The sequence below is a fragment of the Hypoxylon trugodes genome (assembly GCF_022578975.1).
Source record: "Hypoxylon trugodes strain CBS 135444 unplaced genomic scaffold F4822scaffold_5, whole genome shotgun sequence".
Taxonomy (NCBI): domain Eukaryota; kingdom Fungi; phylum Ascomycota; class Sordariomycetes; order Xylariales; family Hypoxylaceae; genus Hypoxylon; species Hypoxylon trugodes.
In genome coordinates, this window is record NW_026250020.1 from 3,364,582 (window position 1) to 3,385,118 (window position 20,537).

The following is a 20,537-nucleotide window of genomic DNA, read 5'->3' on the forward strand; positions in this document are numbered from 1 at the left end:
AGTGTCCCGGCTTATGTCTTTCAACGGGACACGATCTTTGGGAAACACAATGCTCGTTGCTCGCGTGCCTAGAACAATCTCTTGACTTATCCCCAAAATCTTCTAGTCGGGTCCTACCTAGGTAGACTTGAAGAGTCATCATAGATCAGGGGTCTGATGACAACACGCCCTCGAGCATCCCTATTGAAGCCCAATGTAACATATTTCAAGTCGAAACAGCCTAGAAGTCGGCAGATGATCTAACAGTTTCCCGTGTTATTCTGTACCACCCCATGCAAGCCATGAAAAGGCTTTGTAATGATTCTATAGGGAATTAATAATACCTAGAATAGCAGAGAGATCTCTTCACTCAAGGTCACCCAGCAGCGTGATACCGATAGCACCTCCCTGGAAAGCATTAGGTAGGTTTATGAGGCTGAGACCATCTCATCAGCTATACCGATACCATCCTTAAGGTTATTAGCGAAGCTTCACATGCTCTTCTTCCAACCCCTTAATCTATGAGGACTAATAAATCTCACCCTTCCACAAACGACATTACTAACCCATGATTCATCAAACTATCGTAATAAACTAAATACTTCCAGAACTATATGGAACAAGAAATTATCGTCGATCACGTGCGAAAAGAGGAAGCGGATTCCGAAAATATAGGATAGCATCGGCGACGTGACCCCCACCTTGGCGAAGATTGCGTACGCTATGCCGCCGGGACGACGGAAGGAGGCGATTTTGGGGAACCCCATTACTACATGAGGAAAAGCCTCGAGATGACGCAAGCTCCAGAAAAGCTGATCCCGCTTGTCAGAACGCTACAGTGCTTTGTTTTATATTAAAGATCTGTTTGAAAGCGTTCCCGGCATCCGTTAGGGTTGCGCTGTTTTAACCTACATGTACGGGACATTTGGTAAATTGGAGCCTGCCGTCCTATGTTACCAGGTAGGTAGCGGGAAGTGAGCTGATACAAGGCCCCCACGCGGTTCATTTTATCATCAATAACGCCATTTCGATTCTTTCGAAGTACCTATCATACCTATCTACGTATTCATTTCCTTTTTGTTGTCATCCGCGGGGTTCCCGTGGGATGATATCCAGGCTCCCGGTCTTAGTAGCGTGGACGGCGAGGTTGGAGCCGCCTGCGAGCAACACTTCCGCGTCCGCAATATACATGCAGTACATACCTAGGTACATAGTGGTATTTTCTCGGGATGTGCGTAAGGCTCTGCGGGATGACTGGGTTTTATTTTGAATGTGATCGTGATCGTGGTCGTGACGTTTTGAATTACCTGGATGTTTTGACTTACACGGGTGTACTTACGGTATTGCCTATCCCCGAGGTTTCACTGTTTGGATCAGTATCATATCGATCAGCAGTATATTGAACGACGTTATATTTGAATATGCGCTGGTTTTCATGATTATTTGTAATGAGATGTAAATCAATAATGCAGTGTTTTACACATCGGGAAGAATGTTAGCTTACACTTGTCAATCTTGCAACTTAACTGAAATCCTTACTTAATTGGTCGCCGAACTTTTATTTTCTAGGGATCAAGAGCCGAAGACCCTGAGAATCTCTGCACATCAATCCGATGTCCCATAATAGATTCCAGAATGTTGCGCTCACATCGTACTTAACTGTAAACGACCAAAGGCCTACGACGACCGTGATGATCTCTTGATCCATCATAAGCACGGCACGATGCGATACGATCGCAAAAAGTGACAACTGCGTATTCGGATTATAAAACACTAAGATGCAGTCATAGGTAGTGTTTATGTATGTACACACGGAGGAGGCAGTGTAAATCCCGTAACGTTACCCGGGACCCAGTAGGTCGGAAGCCCTTGTAAAAAAGGCATTGGCATCGTTTTACGCCGCTGTTCTTTTTGCTGCGGCATACTACCCGTAGCGTTTCCTACGATATGATTGCCATATTCGGTAACAGTTTGAAAAAACCGGGAACCAGAGCCTCTTTAGTGTACGTCGGAGTCGGGACATGCGGCTGGGTTACCTAGACGCTGGGGGCTAGTGTTGTAAGTTACATACCTGGAGCGGCATAGCATACTAGGGCATGTATGGAGTACTAGCCACGTCGAGCCTCTCGTCCGGCAAAATAGTCCTATCCTTTTATTTGTTTGTGGTTTTTTCTTACAAGGTCTACTACCGTGAAGGAAACATAACAAGGTATGCTTCGGGGTAAAGTATAGCAACGTCTTGGAGGCGAACGGCACGTGGTCCGGTAGAATTCTGTTACGAGCTCGCGAGAATGTTTCTCGTTATTTAAAGCCAAAGAAAATTATAGGGGTGAAATACATCCTATAGAGGGAAGTGGAGGATGAAAATGGATGAAAGCTGTCCCGTCTTGGTAAGTCGCGATTCTCTTTCCTTAATGGACCGCTTCGGGGCGTCGCTCAGTAGGAAAAGCTCATCTTGGATGGATCATGCAAAGTAGATGAACCGGATGAGATTCGACGGGAAATTTCCACGTTGTAAATTCCCGACCAATGACAGTTCGTTGATAGGGGAGGGCCCGGCTACTGTGAGCGGAATATGTAAAATCGGGAGAGAATGTACAATAAGTATGTACATGCGCTTTAGTACTTTGTACTGTAGTGGCTTCGGAGACTCGGAGTGGTTCTAGATGAAGGTAGGAAAAAAAGAATTCCCCAGCTTTTTGTGTTTCTTTTTTACCAGAGAATGACCAGGGAGGACCCTAGGGGCAATCTATTTGGACCTTGTCGGTTCGCCAGGTTGATTCACCCAACTGTCAGCTTCTGATCGACTTATCAGCTTACTTAGGTAGTGTAGTAGACATTTGCTTCAAGTGAGGCGGACCGTCAAGCGAAAGATTCGCTCTTCTTTTATGGAGCTCGGTCCAGTGGTTTTCCTGGGGTCCCTTAGGGGCTAGATCCACGTTGGCCCATGCTGGCCCACGGAGCTACGAGCCGACTCGTCAATCTAAAATGGTGCGCCGCAGCCATACCTGTTCGGCCCGGCCTGCCGCATGGGAGAAGACCCCTGGATGAATGGGGGGAAGATGTGGGAAAAGAGGCGAGGGGCAACGAGACATGGGTGTTATGTCCCTTGTATCTGTCTTGTTCTATCTTACCCCCATCTGCCCCCAGAACCTAGGACGTTTCTTACGAAACCTGGTAGCTCGAAAAAGCTCTGCCATACCTATTTAGTCCCTGCTTGACCCCGCGGTGCCCAGGTGGGCGAAAAGAGAGAAGACGGAATCTGAATGGCCGAGTCACAGCGCACTGAAGAGATCACAAGACACGGGGTACGCACAAGGGAAAAGGGAAAAGGCTGAGGATGTCCAACGTAGATGTGGTACAGCGCACAGCCGCTGCACTCCCCTCACCGTTCGAGCGCGCAATGGCTGCCGCTGCTGCTACCGCAACGGCCGCTGGCGCTGTGACAGCCACAACAGTTGGTGGTAGCGGACCTACTACTACTACCAATACTGCTAACACTACTACCACGACTTCTGTTAGTGCTGTGACAATGGCGGCGACGAAACCCACAACAACCTCCTCCTCAACCTCCTCTTCCTCCACAATATCCAAAGGAATACCGATATCTAGCTCCTCGACAACAACCACGACAACAATACCGACGACAGCGACGACAACCTCCATTTCTACACCACAAATTGGAGTAATAGGGATAAAAAGGACGAGAAACGGTGATCACAAAGAAGGTAGAAATTCAAAAAGTAGGCAGAGGACGTTTACGAAGAGTATGGAGCCCCCAGTATTGTCTTTTTACGGCACACAGCCCGTGCCACTTCCCACGCGATTTGGTAGTTTGAAAAAGCGCCTTGTCGCCGGTCATGAAGCCGCGCTCGAAGCATCGTGGGGTCGACTGTTGGTTGCATTGCGCGACGAAGTCAAGCATATCGAAAAGCACGGATCCGGACTAATTCCTTCGATCGATTATACCGACATCGAGAATACCGATAAAGTTACATCTTTCGGAGAGAAATTGAAGCGCTATGGAATTGGCGTGATACGCGGTGTTGTTCCCTCGGCCGATGCAAGCTCATGGGTTGAAGAAACCAAGAAGTATCTCGAGACGAAACACGAGTACAAGCCACCTCCCGCGCAAGATCCGACTTGTTTCGATTTCTTTTGGACGCCTGCACAGGTACGGTCGCGCGCGCATCCGCATGTCTTGCAAGCGCAGCGATTTGCCATGTCGCTATGGAATACCAACAATGACGATCGTCTCGCTACGCGTTTCCCTATTACTTATGCCGACCGTATCCGAATTGAAGCCATGTCTAATGGGCATTTAACCGTGAACGGTGCACTTGCACCAACGCATGAAGACAGCCTAATTGCTGCAGCGGCCGCTACATCGTCAGCGCAGATCGCGCAGGTTGATAATGGTAGTCTAGAGCGTTGGGAGCAAGACGGATACGGTCGGGGTGGACTTTACGATGCCATATTTAAGGGTGATTGGGAATCATATGACGCGTGGGATCCGGCTGGTCGCATCAACGCGACATCCGACCTATATAATGGTGCTGGCGCGTGTTCCATGATGCGATTATTCCAAGGCATCTTAGCACTGACGGTGGTAGAACCAGGTATGATCAGGTTACTGCCTTCGCCGAAACTGTCGACTGCATACTTCCTATTAAGGCCGTTCTTTGCGCCTAAAGAAGGACCGCCGCCACAGGGAGCTAGCCCTGAGGCGTGGGATGCATATCTAGACGCGTCGAATTGGGCACTGGAAAAGGAACAGTCGACAATAATACATGGAGCAGTGCCGGGCCACGCGCAACGTGTAACAGCGGCGTGGCATCCGCATCTACATCTCGACAAGAGTCTGGTAACGCCGCCCACACTACAGGCCGGCGACTACATAGTCTGGCACCCAGACCAAGCATATCAATTCTCTAATACCAACTACCGCACTGCTAGTAGGCCACAGACTTCATCTTCGACCTCTAGCGGCAATGGTCCCGCAGCAGCGCCTAATGTTGAATTGACTTCGATGCTGGTATACACACCAGCGGCACCGCTGACGCAGACTAATGCGCTATTCCTAGCGCGACAACGTAAGGCCTTCCTACGCGGACACCCAGGACCTGATTTCGACTCGACAGGTACTGGGCTCGGCAGCGAAGCGCCACATACGGGTCGGCTAGGTGAGAAGGACATCCGCGAGGTCGGCGGTGCAGAGGGGTTACAAGCTATGGGATTGGCGCCGTGGAGTCTAAGCGAATACACCCATAAGTCTGCATCTTCAAGCTCATCTTCGAAAGAGAAGAAAGTAACGAAGGGAGTGGATGATATGGACGTCGATGCACCGAGTCGGAGTAGTAGTCGGGATAGTCGAAGTAGCAGTGCTAGTAGCACACAGGCACAAGCTGAGGTAGTACGACTAGCTAATATCATCCTCTTTCCCGATCGCTACGACTTCTACATGCCAACTCGGGCCAGTAGTCCGACGCCAGCGGGAAGAGATAGACATGACAAGGAAAGAGACAGTCGGGAAAACAGGAGCAGTAGTAATAATAAGGAGAAAGACAACAAGGACCAGGATAAGGAAAGGGATCAGGGGAAAGCTTAGAGGATAAATACTTACTTACCAGTCTACTCTAGGTACCTACTTACATATAAACAAGCATAGTAGCAGCAAAGCTCGACGCATTTAGGCCATCTTGGGAAATGGGAAGGAAGGTTAAGGAAACGGAAAGCAAAGGAATGGGAGGTTTCAAAGGTGCATGATGGGATGAGATGAGCCAAAGAGGTTGGCCATCTATCTATCTTTGTGGCTTAATAGCTGAGCGTGAGCTACCATGCTGGGTGTTGTACATACGTTATTCTCTCCCTGGCCCTCTCTGTTCCATAAGAACATCATGAGGTATTTAGGTAGTTGAGATAGATCAACCGACAACTCAGTCGAGTTCAATCGAGTTGGAACTATTTGAGAGTTCCTCGATTCTATCAACGAACCATTTCGCATCCACTCCCTGTCTAAGTAAAGCGGCGTTGTCGAAAACGTTCCCATCGTTGTTGGGAATGGATAGGTAGGTGATCCAAAGCGATGTATCTAAACCATTGGAAACCCTGCGCGTCTTTAAATACATCCATCACGTTATATTCGAGCTAATGCATTATAAATTCATATTCATTCATAAAGTCGTGTCAAAGCCACTTATACCTCAGGTACAGACTAGTTCTCAAGTGACCGAAATAGAAGAAGTCAACGCTCCAGGATCGAGACCCGATCTCCACATCCGTAAAAATACCATGAGAAGCAACACATCATGAAAATATGTCATAAACGTATATCTGACCACGTCTCTGATGATATTTCGGAAACGCCTTAGTACATATCCCCCCTATGACATCGTTCACCTGGAAGCCAGGTAGATATCGATTCGAGGGGAAATCATCAGCTAAATACCGTCACCGTAACATCATATACGCGTGTAAATCGAAGCGAAAGCCGCACCTGCAGCATATTCTTTCTGCATGAGGGCAATCTCTAGTTCACTCAATGCACATTGCGCAGCGATGACTTTGAAACTTTGAAACTTCCCACTGCCTCTGGCATACTCAGTTGACTTGGTGATACTAGCTTGGAGACAGGCAATACTTAACTCGAGCCCTGAAATGCTGGAGTTAAGGGATGCACCATTCGATGTACGATTGGACGGGTCAGGGTCATTTCGATCTTCAGAATCGCTATCATCATCGTCATCGTCTCGCGGCTTTACCCCCTTCTTTCGGATCAAGGTCTCAACCCATTTTGCGATTCGGTTGAATTCATCCTTAAGACGGACTGACCTGTCTCGTTGCCGTCGAGTTTGAATACCGGATTTGTTGAAGATACATCCGGTGAACACTTCAAGTTCCGAAAGGCCTTTGGTGAAGTTGTCGGAATAGTCCATTGTCGCGCTCCAAATCGCGTCGTCATAGCTATGTTCTACAGTCAGAAATACCAATGCTACGTAATTTGGTGGCCCAAGAGCAACTTACGCTTGTCGAATGTTATCAGCTTCCTCAAGGGCTGATTTCCAACCAGGCCCTCCTAGTTCCCAATATTTCTCCCCGATATATTCTAACACTTGATCCCACACAGACTCTCCATAGCGGTGTACATTTCGATGAATATCATTTCGCCATATCTTCTTCTCGTCAATGGCTTGGTATAGCTGGCCAAGAATCTTAATCGATTTGTAGTATCTGTGATTTGGGCCACTCTCCTCGTCCTCATCGTCGGGTAAAGGTGCTTTCAAACTTTCAAAGGCGATCTCGTTATGGTCTAAGAGATTCGCCGGAGGGGCCGGTGCTAAGCTATAGCAAAGTTAGTACATTCAACCAAGCCTCAAAGGTTAACATATTTATATCTGTTTCGGGGGGGGGGGGGAGTTGCTAGGGCAAAATAAAATAAAGGATTCGTGCTTTCGTGGTTTACTTACAAATCTGGACGAAGGTGCGTTGTCGTGAGACCTCTCAGTTTATTGAGATCCATCGGAATACCAGACTTGCTATAATCGACACCAGTAGAATGCATCTCGGCAAGGAGCTTACATTCATCGTCGACAGACCCAGCGTCTTTTCTATCAGCAAGGATTATATGCTTTGTAGCGATCACACCTAATCTATGATGGCGCCGTCAGCAAAATCTCTATAATACCGAATGATAGATACAAGGCACTTACTGATCAGTAGCCATGAACTCAACAAAGAACTCTGTCATATCATCCAGTTTAACCGGACGGCCAATATTCTTGGGACTGACTCGAGGATAGTCAGCCGGTGGGAACTCCCGTGTTGCCGAATCAACTGCGTCTAAATCCCATATGATATTGTAAATATCACCATCGAGATCCCCGCCGCTGAGTTCGCTTGGAAGGTCTCTTTGTCCCTTTTGGCTGAACACAACACAGTTGGATAGTGAACGAAGGGGGTGGTCTGGCGGAGGTCTCACTGCCCGTCGGATCTGAATATCACCAGGATGAAGAGCAGGAGATCTTGTTATAATAACCAATTGGTCATATATTTCATCTTCGTCGTACTTTCCGTGAAGCTTTAGCTTCTTTTTGTCGAACGTGAAGTAGATTTCATCCTCTTCCAAAAACCCAAACTCGTCCATGATGCCGAACAAGGTGACACCTTTCTCGACTGGGATTCGAGCTTTGTGCTTTAAGAGACGCACTTCCCTTAAGACGACGGTTTCCACCACTGAGCACAGAAATGGATCTTGCTTATAGTCGATCCCTAACTTATCAAGGCGACGAAGGAGCTTGGAGAAGTTGATTTGCTCGGCAACTTTCTGTCTTTTGAGAAATGCCATGGTGTTGTGAACAGAAGCAGTGATCGCACGCAATCTCTTGATTTCTCGATTCTGTACGCGGAAGAACCAATCAGCTGCAACGCCCATATCTTCTAAAATTTTGATCATCTGGCGATTAAGGACAAGCGGAATGGGTTTATTTCCCATATCGCAAATTTCCAGGTATCGTATATCATCGCTTTCGAATTTGACCATACTTTCCGGTCTAATACGCATGACCATCCCGTCTAGGGTATCATCCAAAGCAATCATCCCCTTTGCACCACCCCATCTTATCTGAAAGCAGGTTGTAGTCTCACGGTTCTGCGGCAGGAAAGAGTGGATTGCTTCCATTAACTGTCTCGAGAGTGTTCCCACACCATCGCTAAAAACTCGGCTCCCGTCTTTGGACTTGACGTCATTGATGTATTCAACTTCAGCTCCTATTTCTTTTAGGTCGATGGAGAATGGTGTCTCGGAAAACGCCTGGCCAATACGAGCAGCACATCTTGATGGAGAGAATATCTTGTCAAATTTTCCAAGATCAGCAATCACAGAGAAGTAGGTCTGCATACTCGAGTTATGGTCGATGAACGGAGCCATGAACCATACGCAGTGAGCTCGAAGAGAAGAGTGAGAGAATCCCAAGAACTTGTATCTCCGACCAGCGATTTGGATTCCTTGTAGAAGTACAGCCTTAAATCGATCCCAGATTTTGTCAAGCGATACCTTAGCATTGAAGAACAGATCTTGGCCGTCCTCTTCGCAGAATTGAACACGGGCGAAATGCCCGGTATGATGGGGGAATTTTCTAAGGATTCGATTCTTCGCCTCGGACTCGGGTCCCAGAAGGGTTGTTCGAGTGGGCGTGACCTGTACTTTGTAGACCATCACGAGGTTTTCGCGTGCTCTCTCAGATATCAAGTCTTTAGCAATACCCATACGGACTTCCTTCTCATTAGCTTCGAGGTAGGACCAAATGTCATCCGGGCTGAAGTCTCTCGCTTCAATATCAGGACCCGGGAATCCTATCTGAGAGAAGAGCTTCTTGACTGCATCTGCAGAGAAGGGGAACGGGTTCTTCTTGGTCCCATTGACTCCATTGGCTCCATTCGATCCGTTAGTCTTGCCATTCGAAGACTCCGCCCGGACTACTCGACAAAGGCGCCTGAGTAAGACTTCAACCGTTTGGGGTAGCAAGTAGCCATTCTGAGCAAGGGCTTGGAATTGGAAAAGGACGTCGAAAGGGACAATAGAGGTAGAGTTACAATCGTTAAGTAGCTCTCGTAAGGTCCTTCTCCCATCAGTCATATAGGTTCGGCCCAACAAGAAGTTAGGGAAGCCGTGGAGCGAAACAGTAAGTTTCTCTTTCGCTTTCAGTTGATGATATTTGGTGTTGAAGTTGGTTGGTGATACATCAATGCGATAAACAAGAGACTGCCCTAGAATCTCTCCATGCTTTCCACTCGAGTGTGGTAGCTGACTCAATCGGACTCTCGTGACTTTGCTCGCACCTACAACCGATGGAGAAACACTTAATCCACTCATAAGAGAACCAAGATCTTGAGCCATCGAGCTCCCAGTGCCAGTGGTTTGAAAGAACCTAGGAGCTTCCCAGAGCGTCAATGTCAGGGACGTCGGCTGCCCATCTACAATTACTTCGTGGATAGTACGATACGGAATTTCGACCCTAGTGGAACCAATAGGGAAGCCATCGAACGTCATGATAATGGTGTCCCTGGCAAATTTGGCCGTGCCTTTAGAATTCCACTGCATATCTGCGGTGTAGGTGAAGATGCCATCAGGATATTCATAATGGCCACAAGAAAGGCCACGGACTTCGAAGATGATCTTCCTATCATCCGTAGAAGTCTGTTGTTCTTCCTCTAGTCTTCGGTCCTCGACTGTCTTTTGAATGCACTTGAGCAGAAATGGATCTGGATCATTCTTGCTTTTTCTACATCTGACACCGTTACCTAGCAAGGTCAATTGAGGCCGTGTTCGTGCCCTGCCATTGCTCCTAATGGTGATCTCCCCATGAGTCTGCAGGAATTTTTCGCCGTCCTGTCGATAGAGGAAAGTGACGATACCGAAATTTTTCCCGCGGGTCTTCCTACAAGTCCAATCCGTTATCTTCAATTTTCGAGTGATGATGGGATCTAATTGAGTTCGGAGTCCGGCTTCTGTAAGACCATGTGGAAGATCAGTCATAAAGACATCCGACCCGTCCATGTTGAATTAGAGCGGAATACGCGGAAAGGTGTGCTGTCGAAGAGGGGGAATGGATTTAAACATAGATGGATTTCATGAAACCTATCTGTGTTCAGATAAGGGTATGAGCCAGATGGTGTAAAGAGGGAGGACCGGTGACCCAGAACTGAGGAGAGTTGAAGAGGTGGGTATAGGCATCAGTTGATGGCGGACAGCTGCAGGAGCCCAAATGCGACTTTGTTTGGACAGAAACAGCAATATGTATTTTAATTGGTTGTCAAAGAAACCGGGAAGTCTTGTCTGCAGGATGAGATATGACGATATAATAAAGTGAAAGGCTGGCGATTAAGTTGCTGAGGTATTTGGTAGCATCATATATTATAGAAAGTTAGGTGAGAATGCCAAACGCCCGAATGAGTCGAAGAACATTGCTTTATATTGAAGCAAATAATCTAGAGTAAAGAGAAGAAGTTTTTACCTTGGGATGAATGATTCCTGCGATGAAGTGCAAATAAGTCGGAAAGTTGGGATGTGTGTACATTGTGAAATAGGTGAAATAAGGAGGGACGAGGATGGGGAAGAGATAAGGTGGGTAGTGTAGTACAAAGTGCGGGCACCCGAAGTGATGGAGGTCACTTGTCAGGTGCAACTCATGTGTGTATTGCACAACATATTTACATAAATCTAATCATATTTTTATACGTTTTATGTGCTTGTATGTACATTTATTCTTTCGCGAGAATTCGATAGCGAGAAGCAGCTGTGAATTGCTGTTGTATTCTTTTACAATTGGGACGTGAAAATTGGAGGATATTCATCTGCGCCCACCTTACGATAGCTTCGCTAGCTTACTTACCTTGGTTCAATACCTAGTGCCCAGGTACCCAGGCCAATGGGCATTGGCCTAAGAATGTATCTAAGCACCTTAGTGGGTTAAACCCCACGTTGTAAAGGGTGGCTTGTACGACTTACACTACTCAATAGGGATTTAATTTCATAGAGTATGTGCTTTTGCCCATTCATTTTGTCTCCAACCAAGGGGAGAGTACCTAGTAGCAAGGTAAAATTTTTATACAGAAGCTTGCCCAAGTTTCTTATCGCCTCTTCCAAACCATAGGAGCCCGTTCAGGATGCAACATTTGAAGCAGAAGCACAGCACCCGAATCTGCTTTGATCAAATCAACAACTCTTTCCCGTGCATCTTCTATGTTCTCCCCTTGGTGAAGCTATTATCACCAAAGGAAAGACGACGAAGAAATGGTAGAACCTTTCTATCTATAAGAGTCCAAAATGGGTTGAGAGGACTGATAGGAATAAACCGTATAGGAACTCCGATAGCTCGAGCCGCCGCATAGTTACGTAGCAGGCGTATGGTCGTATCTAGTACAAATGCTGCTGCTAGTAGGAGGGGAGCAGCTAGCAATGCTATAAGCCAGGTCATGATCTAAGGCCGACTGTGGTGTATACAACACAATAGGATGACTGAACACATACGGTCCTATGGAAGAAGTTCCTAGCAGAAAGAGAGTGAATAGCCATCATAGAATATATAATATTAAAAATCATAGTCATAAATACTTGCCCGGGAAGAGCGGTGTTATATGTCGCGTCGTTATCTCTTTAGTGCTAACAGGGGATACAATTATACCCTGTAGAGGTTATTTTAGCTAATTAGATAGAATTCAATTGAAAAATTCCCCATTACTCTAGCGGCCCCGAGCACTCTAGGCACCTATATCTAGACGGCCGTAACCTACCTAGGTACCCAAATAGCTATTTAGAGGGGCTGGGCGGGATGGATTCGACTAACAAAACAATAGCAAGGGAACTGCTATGCTAGGAAGATAATACACGATTAATGATCTGTTCCATTTCCATCGTCAAGCACATATAAATATACATGATTCGATAGTAGGTGCATTACATGTCTTGCATGTATATATGTACGTACCTAGGTACTCCGGGCGATCATGTTAAATCGAGGTAAGAACACCAGGCGAACCTTCCCAGACACCCAAATACTTGTTCGTCGTGACTTCTTCTTTTTCACTCTCCGGAACTTTAAACACCCTGGTTTAATTCCACGTCGTCTTTCATTATTTTTTTATTTTATTTTATTTTATTTTTATTTTTCTTTCAATCCATACATAAACATTTCCAAACACCGCCAAACCTAGCAGCTTCATTCGTTCATCCACTCCGTGTTCACCCCACCCCCGAGGGAGGCATCGTCTCTAGGTAAAAACATGACCTGAATCTACCCACCATGACAATTCTACGATACTTCTACGGAAAATTCGCATTGGCAGTTATCTGTTTCGCTACTTTCTTCATCACCTCTAGACACCTTAATGATTGGTCATTTCATACCTCTTCGCTAGTGACACCGTCCCATCAACACCCTTGCATCACACATGCCAACGTCTCTGACCCCTTCAAAGGTGTTGAGTACGAGGACTTGAAAAAACCTCGAGCGAGGCCTTACGATTCATCATGCACTTCCTTCCCAGCCACTTCCAACATCCTCACTGTTGTCAAGACTGGTGCCACTGAGTCATACTCCAAGATCCCTACTCAACTTCTCACTGTCTTGCGATGTCTACCCGACTTCCTCCTGTTTTCCGACATGGAACAAGACATTGCTGGTTATCATATCCGCGATAGCCTGGATAATGTGCTTTCCGAGGCCAAGAAAGGAAACCCGGATTTCGACCTCTACCGCAGGCAGCAGGCTTGCGTTGTCGACCAGCAAGCCTGTAGTAGTGAAAAGAAGCGCGATGGGAAGCCTGAGGGATGGAATTTAGACAAGTACAAGAATGTCCACATTGCAGAGAAGACATACCAACTCCGTCCTAACTATGACTGGTATCTCTTTATCGACGCTGATACGTATGTACTTTGGGGCAATCTAGTTCAATGGTTGGGTACATTGAAAGACCCGTTCACCAAGAAATATTACCTCGGTAGCATGACCCTCATAAATGATTTCGGCTTCGCTCATGGTGGAAGTGGATACATCCTTTCGCAAGCAACAATGCAGGGCCTTGCGAAAGATCGCTTTGGTATCGCTAATCAGTATGATATGAAGGCCAAGGAATCGTGCTGCGGTGACTATGTAATGGGTTTGGCGTTGAAGGAGATAAGTGGCGCCCATGTTTCTCAGTCCGTAAGTTAGACATTGAAGTCGCGATTCTTTATTGACTAATAAGCTCACAATTTTCAGTGGCCAACTATAAATGGTGAAAAGCCCCATACTATCCCCTACGGATCTCGTCAATGGTGTCATCCGCTTGTTACTATGCATCATATGGATTCAGAAGAGATCTCCTCGTTTTAGCAGTTCGAAAAGAGCTTCTATGAGTCCAATACTGCATTCGATCTCGCCCTGCGATTCAAGGATGTCTACTACGAGTTCGTCGCCCTAAAGCTAGCAGTGAGGCGTGACGACTGGGACAACCTCAGCGAGGACGTGCTATACCTTGATCTAGATCACGGCGAGCGATACACACAGCAGCAAAAGGATCGCGCCAAGAAGCCGTATCAACGATTCCGTGTCGTAGCCGTCGAATTAGACGCCCATAAGTCGTTCGAACACTGCCGCAAGCTATGCGACAGTGTCAGCAATTGCTTCCAATTCTCTTACCACAATGGTGCATGCACCTACAACAAGTCTTTCATGCTAGGTAAGCCAACTGCGAAGACAGATGATGAGCAAGAAAAGTGGACCAGCGGATGGAATATCGAACGGATCCAGGCTTGGGTCGAGAAACAGGGAGAGTGCAAACAGCCGATTTGGCCTAACATTTGATACTCTGGTCAATTCTCAAGATGTAGCTTTTGTTAGGAGGCGATTTTGAGAGGGGATATAACATAAGGCTTTAGTAAAGCTATCCTGGAAGAGAACTAAGAGCTTACTTCCTGGAGGTTCAGAAAGTTGTGTATATTTTGCCCCTGATATGGCTGAAAAGATTTTGGCCAAGACCTTGGTGTATCTAAAAAGTCGCTGTCAAACTGTTGGGTTACCGATTATTGTAGCCTCTCGAATTGTGAACGACTGCCAACACTTGCATTTGTGTACTACTGAAGATGTCAATTCACCGCAATTATTTTTATCGCATTGGTATATTTATTCGCTTTATTTCATTTTACTATTTCGGTCGCGCCCATATCGCATCGAGTAATGGAAGCCGAATAGATTTAAACCATCGAGTTCCCCTGGTGATCTAACTCGTCCCGTACACGTGGACCACTAATGCCCTTCTCTCCTGGGACGTTGGTGGTGCCACCTTCGATACCAACGTCGGTGATACCCGAATCGGACGCTATTGGTGCCTCGCCGGGCGCATGGCCTTCTTTATGGGCTGCGGCATTAGGGGCGCCTAGGCCTTGGGCTGGTTTGTAATTGTTAGCTGTTGGTACTAGGTATATGCGGTTACTGATCGGCCTCGGATCTGGGAGGGTAGGTTGCAAATACCCTGAGCTTGCTTCTTCTTAAAGGTCTCGCTAGCAGCGTCGTTCTGGCCGGGCGTCTTGGATGGTGCCATCTTGTCTCGTTGTCTTGTTGGAGTAGTTCCTATGGTGTGTCGTGAATATGATAGTCGATCGCGATGTAGTTCGACTAGCTGTAGAGAATGGATGAAGATGAAAATAAGACATGATAAGAGGTTCGGATCAAGCTCTATTTAATGACATATTGAGTTTGCTACCCTAGCATCATTACGTCAAGGGTTGTGTATCAATACCGTTCGTTGATGTCATCTAGTCAGGGGTAGCTGATGCAAAGCGGCGGAGACATCCACATGAGGCTGAGGATCTTCACAGCTGTCTTATCCATACGAAGCACCGTGCCATTTATTCGGTCGGGTATTTCAAAAGATTAAGTTGGTTCTCGTGAAGGTACGGTCATGATCTCTTTATATTGCGTTAGACTGCTTTTGAGTGCAATAGATACATCGCGATAGAGCCTCTTCATTCATTCCGTCCCTATTTTGCCTCCCCCCAGTACATTTCATTTAATCCCCTTTGTATCCAAGGTCATGATATATCCCTACCAAAGTTATCATAACTGACTCCCTGATCCACATTCCAAGTGAATTCAATTTCGGGTCTTATTCTCCGTTGCCTTCGTTAGGAACCATATTTCAACTCCAAAAACGTATGTATATCCCAAAGCCGTGGAGCTCATAATCAGCACAAGGAAATCCGTGCTTTCAGACAAAAATACCCCATGACAGAAACGTAATGATCTAACAAAATAGATAGGTAAGTAAAGACCATGGTATCCCGAAACAAAATGCCTCCCTCCTATTCGCCTTGCCTCATACAAGTTAATTCATATCGTGTCTCGATGAATAACCGTGTCAACATATGTATATCTGGAATAACGTATTGGATATAATGGTAAGACATAAAGGCTGTGGGAATGCCCGTATCGAGGAATGGGCGAATAAATGAAGTTTGGTAGGTAAGGTAGGTAGATATGTAGATAGATAGGCCATAGATAGGTCGGTAGGTGGTCGATTACTGGGTAGATGGCGGTGTATTGTCGTGGGAGATATCTTACAGCCCCCCCAGGTTTTCTTCCTCTTAATCTCGTCCCCTCACTGCTCGTCTCTTTTTATCAACTCAACCCCTTAATGTACGTGACCTCCACATTACAGTCGTTGTCAGGACATAGAAGAGTCTCCCGGGAAAAGCCACGTGCTATCACCAGGGAAATATTCGCCGAACCAGCTAAGCATTTCAGTACTCTCGAAGCTTGTCAAATGCTGTCCGATGTCCGTCTCGTTGTCGTATGTCAGCAGGTGTAGGTTCGATCCAGCGCCAGGGCCCAGGTAAGAATATCCACTTGTCGCTAGTCCGCTTTGTGGGAAGCTTGACGGTGCGCCTCCACTATCAGATGATGCATTTTGGCTCTGTGTGCTGCTAGCTGGTGAGCCATTTGTCGCGTAACTGCCGGTTGCACCCGAACCAGATTGTGGCTCAAACGTTGACTGCGATGATGGTGTGTATGATGTCGGTGGTACGCTCATGCCTCCTACTTGTGTTGAAGGCGGTTTATTGATATCGTCCGCAGAAGACAAGTTTTCATATCTTAGATATGAAGACTTGCCCTGGCCACTCGATACCCTACGAGGACGACTAATAGAATGTCGAAGGGCTGAGGTGTTCGGTTGGGGGTATGCGGAATGATAAATGGACGAGGTGGTTTCGGGTAGGCTCTGGCGTATAGGATCGTAAATCATGTTCCCGGGCGGCGTAGGTGCTGAGGTTGGTGCATTCGAAGTAGCAGCCGTCCCCGGGCCAACTTGAGATGTCATAACGCCTCCATGATTGACGGGGTTCTGAAAGAGTAGTGTTAGACTAGAGTTCGGCGAATTCGTCGTTCCTGTCAACGACCAAGCTAACGGAGGTCCATTGTCAGGGACTGGAGATGCTGGAAATTCGAGATTTCTCGTGAACCTATTGACGGCATTGGTTTGACGGTATCGCCTAGCACTCTCATATTCTTCGATTGTAAATGTTTCGCAATCCCATTGCCCATCTAGCTTTTGGTCCAAGGCAGTAAGGATATATCGGACACCTCCCCAATACGCATGCATTTGCTTCAGAGCTTTGTAACATGCCTGGTAATTCTGATTCGCCGCGGATGCTAGTAAAAGGTGTCTAGATGCTGGGCCTGGGTCTAATACGGCCGAACCACTCTTTATCGCTCGACCTGCTGATTCAGGGGGAGGTGTGGTGTCTCTTGAGACTGGTTGCGACGGACTTGATTTTGACTCCTTCAAAAACGCACACGCTGCGATGTAGATGGGTTGCGAAGTAAAGGGATTGCCTATGAAACATTTCGGATCGACCAACTCAGCAAATGCAAGTATATCGGCTATCGTCTTTGCGCTGGACATAGAAAGTTCTCGACTGTGTGGCTTTAATTGGTGCGCTCGGCTAATCGTCCCCTCTCTTGTCAATAACGTGGGTTGATGTAGAACGATGATCAACGCATGGAACCAAAAATGTAATAATATGAAGGTTGTGCCTTGGCCATTCTTCACATGCGCTTGGAAATTGTTAGCATCGAATCGGAGGCGCGCATCCGTTCTTTGGTGAAGTCTCGTAAGTTCGGTCTCCATCTGGGAAAGCTTGTTCAGCTTTTCTTGGGTGAGATCTTGGGCATGTGTGATATTGTTGAGGACGTCTGAAACTCGACCGTAAAGATGGATGATACGTAACAATGATGCTAACGGATCAGGCCATCCAGTACTGAGGTCAACAGCAGATCTCGGCAATTCCAACTCGAAATCATCGTCTTTCAGAGTGACTGGTCGACCAGTACCAGAGGAAATGGCGCGATCCAAGAAGAAAACAGCCCAGAATGTGTCTATTCGTTCTTGTTCGACTTCCTTTTGCTCTTCTGGAGTGAGGGTGGCGTTCCCATCCGTAACTGGCTGGGGTGGTTGAATGAAACCGTCGCTCGCCTTTCTATTATAGTTACGTGAAGCCCATGTGTCTCTCTCGCCTTGATATCGTACACCATCTTCTTTGGACAGACCCAAGTCCACTGCCATGCGAATCGCTATTCCAAGGTACATCCATAAAGCGCTATCCTGATCGGCACCGAAACCATCATAGGCCATTAATAGACAGGCCTGGACAGCAGCGACGGATGGGCATGGGAAGGTATCGACAGTTGCCGCCTTGGCTCGTTGAGCATAGATATAGCCATATTCTGATTTCGCTAGTTTACCGTCGTTCCATTTTCGAAATAGAGCATGTTCAGAGAATCGAGCTGCTAAAGCGCACACGGCATCCACCAATATCGGTTCTACTCGCTTTTCTTGAACTAGTTTAGGGAACTTATCGCGTCGCAAGAAAGGATAATTACTTCCAAGGTGTAGGAAAAACGTATCGACAAGGTGAAGGATTAAAGGGGGCACATCATTCGCATCGTTAGGGTCGTATACGGGCATATCTTCTAATGGGCCGATCTCGACATCTGGTTGTATGCCATTCATAAGGCCGGAGAACACAGAACTGGCGCCGCTGGGCGATGTCGCTGATATAGAACTTCGCCTTCGATCTCGAACCTTTACTACCATCTGTTTGAAACCCGGTACTATAGCAGTAGGGCCAAAGTATCGAAAATACGGAACCCGATGGCTCTCATTATGATATTGTACGGGGGAGTGAGCGGTCTCACTATGCCCACCTTCGGTCGAGAATGAGGGATTTCGAGGATTCGGCGGTCGACGCAAGGGCTCGGGTCGCGGAGTCGGTTGTGAACTAGGTTCTTCCCAGTCTACACTTTCCGACTTCAATTGTATATCATCCGACTTCGCGGCATCTTGAGTAGATTCGGACATGAGACGAGAGGATTTGGGGGAGTCGTCGGAGGGTTCGAATTGCTTAATCCCATTTTTATTGTTGTTCTTCCATTGTTTGCGATCGACATCGAGTTCATCGTCTACGTATTCGTCCTCGTCGGGGTCGAATTGAGTACCGTCTATCGCTCGACCGGGTTCTTTCTTGCTGCTCTTCTCGAGGCCATCGGAATAACCTAAACATACGTGTCCGTTCTTTGTACACGTAGAACATGTAGGATGTTCGCCCGCACACCTCGTTTTTCGTCGACGGCAAGTAAGACATCTAGCAAGAAGAGAGACTTGTGTCAGCTAAGAAATTCGCGATGTCGTCATTTGTAAAATTGAGATTGAACTGGTGGGTCTGTGGGATTCCTATGAGGATTGCGACAAAAAAGACGCAAGGAGAAGGAAAGGAAAAGAGTCGTCAATTACCCCAGGTGTAATCACTTTTTTTTTTTTTTTTTTTTTTTTCAGACCCCCAGGTCCTTCACATCAAACAAAGGAATTTAACGATACTTACGCAGCGTTTATCCTTCTTCTCTTAGTAGGTGGTTGACCTTGATTATTGACGAAACGTATCTGTTTGGGCGTTGGTAGCGGATCGGGCCCATTGCTGTTGATGAGAGTTACCATATTTGCTTGGCGAAGAGTTGATTGATAGCAATGACGACGATGACGGCAATAGGAATAACAAGTAACAAGAACAATAATAGTAGCAATAAATAACAATAACGACAACAAAGCCCTTGACCTTGATACCTCGGTATGAGCGTCTTGCTAGAGAGTTTTAGAAAAACAATCTATTATCGCAGAACAACTCAAAGGCTGGACTTTTGGACCAACGGTTCGTTTCTACGTCCCCATTCGAACTTGAACTTTTGGCTCTTATGATTTTTTGTGGATGATTGTCTCCTGTCTTACACACGCGCACACATACAGGCAACGGTGGGGTATATTTTTCCCTTCGCCTTTCAATAGACCATTCTAGGTGGCGGGCAGTCGCCGTACGTACGACGTAGCGAGGTAGCGAAAGGAAGAGACCAAACGAAGTTCGCTAACTTAGGTGGTCCCCTAAGTTAGGGAAAACTAGCGTGATGTAGTGTAGGATAAAAAAACGTATGTAGGAAACCCTTTCGCTGCAGGTTTTGGGTCGGATGGAAAATAGATCACGACGGACCGGTCCTGTTAAACGTAGAATAGAGGGACGAAACCAAACGTAATCGGGTTTAGTGGTGTTTAGTGGTGGTGGTGATTGTCGGGTTTTCCTTTTCTTAGTCAGTTGACGCCGTTGTGCCTCACAGCTAAATGCGACAAGGATGGACGTGCGCGTAATAGCTAAGATGAAATCGATATCACTTCGCGGTCTAGGCTGTGGATGTGGATGTGAATGTGGAGCGAGGGGCTTCGAATTGCCAACTCGAGACGCATTTCTTCTAAACGGATAAGTGTATATGTACAACTCACGGTAGCAAGCTTCTTGATGAAGTCATTGCTTTCCCGAGCATAATAAAACCAATTATAAGTTTCAGTACGATGATGTACTACAGCTAAAAAGAGGGGCGAATAATGTGATATGTTGGTCGGGTCTGCCGGGAATAATCAAGTAAATTGCGTAAATTGCGAACGGTGTGTTGCTTTAGAAGGTCAAAAAGAAGGTAGAAAGC

General features: G+C 46.7%; 6 protein-coding genes across 6 annotated transcripts; 2 read left to right on the forward strand and 4 right to left on the reverse strand.

Annotated features, from left to right (window-relative positions):
- The first annotated feature begins 3,291 nt into the window (after nt 1-3,291).
- Nucleotides 3,292-5,682, forward strand: F4822DRAFT_272195 (uncharacterized protein). Its single transcript, XM_051454730.1, has 2 exons — nt 3,292-3,436; nt 3,502-5,682. Exon 2 carries the CDS (start codon nt 3,512-3,514, stop codon nt 5,585-5,587), a length of 2,076 nt encoding a protein of 691 aa, XP_051314961.1. The 5' UTR covers nt 3,292-3,436; nt 3,502-3,511; the 3' UTR covers nt 5,588-5,682.
- Nucleotides 5,683-6,234: 552 nt separating this feature from the next.
- F4822DRAFT_272127 (RdRP-domain-containing protein) lies at nt 6,235-10,867 on the reverse strand. The gene is made up of 4 exons (XM_051454729.1): nt 7,689-10,867; nt 7,446-7,628; nt 7,003-7,320; nt 6,235-6,942 (listed from the first exon to the last, which is right to left on the reverse strand). Exons 1-4 carry the CDS (start codon nt 10,532-10,534, stop codon nt 6,441-6,443), a joined length of 3,849 nt encoding a protein of 1,282 aa, XP_051314962.1. The 5' UTR covers nt 10,535-10,867; the 3' UTR covers nt 6,235-6,440.
- Nucleotides 10,868-11,511: 644 nt separating this feature from the next.
- F4822DRAFT_405292 (uncharacterized protein) lies at nt 11,512-12,147 on the reverse strand. Its single transcript, XM_051458277.1, has one exon. It carries the CDS (start codon nt 11,952-11,954, stop codon nt 11,718-11,720), a length of 237 nt encoding a protein of 78 aa, XP_051314963.1. The 5' UTR covers nt 11,955-12,147; the 3' UTR covers nt 11,512-11,717.
- A 632-nt stretch (nt 12,148-12,779) lies between these two features.
- Nucleotides 12,780-14,642, forward strand: F4822DRAFT_443883 (glycosyltransferase family 31 protein; the record flags this gene model as incomplete). The annotated part of the gene is made up of 4 exons (XM_051463149.1): nt 12,780-12,954; nt 12,988-13,679; nt 13,737-13,805; nt 13,851-14,642. 4 exons carry the CDS (start codon nt 12,780-12,782, stop codon nt 14,319-14,321), a joined length of 1,407 nt encoding a protein of 468 aa, XP_051314964.1. The 3' UTR covers nt 14,322-14,642.
- A 68-nt stretch (nt 14,643-14,710) lies between these two features.
- On the reverse strand, nt 14,711-15,057 carry F4822DRAFT_429803 (uncharacterized protein; the record flags this gene model as incomplete). The annotated part of the gene is made up of 2 exons (XM_051461165.1): nt 14,711-14,904; nt 14,988-15,057. 2 exons carry the CDS (start codon nt 15,055-15,057, stop codon nt 14,711-14,713), a joined length of 264 nt encoding a protein of 87 aa, XP_051314965.1.
- A 775-nt stretch (nt 15,058-15,832) lies between these two features.
- On the reverse strand, nt 15,833-20,250 carry F4822DRAFT_272269 (fungal-specific transcription factor domain-containing protein). The gene is made up of 2 exons (XM_051454732.1): nt 19,394-20,250; nt 15,833-19,156 (listed from the first exon to the last, which is right to left on the reverse strand). Exons 1-2 carry the CDS (start codon nt 19,504-19,506, stop codon nt 16,180-16,182), a joined length of 3,090 nt encoding a protein of 1,029 aa, XP_051314966.1. The 5' UTR covers nt 19,507-20,250; the 3' UTR covers nt 15,833-16,179.
- Nucleotides 20,251-20,537: the final 287 nt, after the last annotated feature.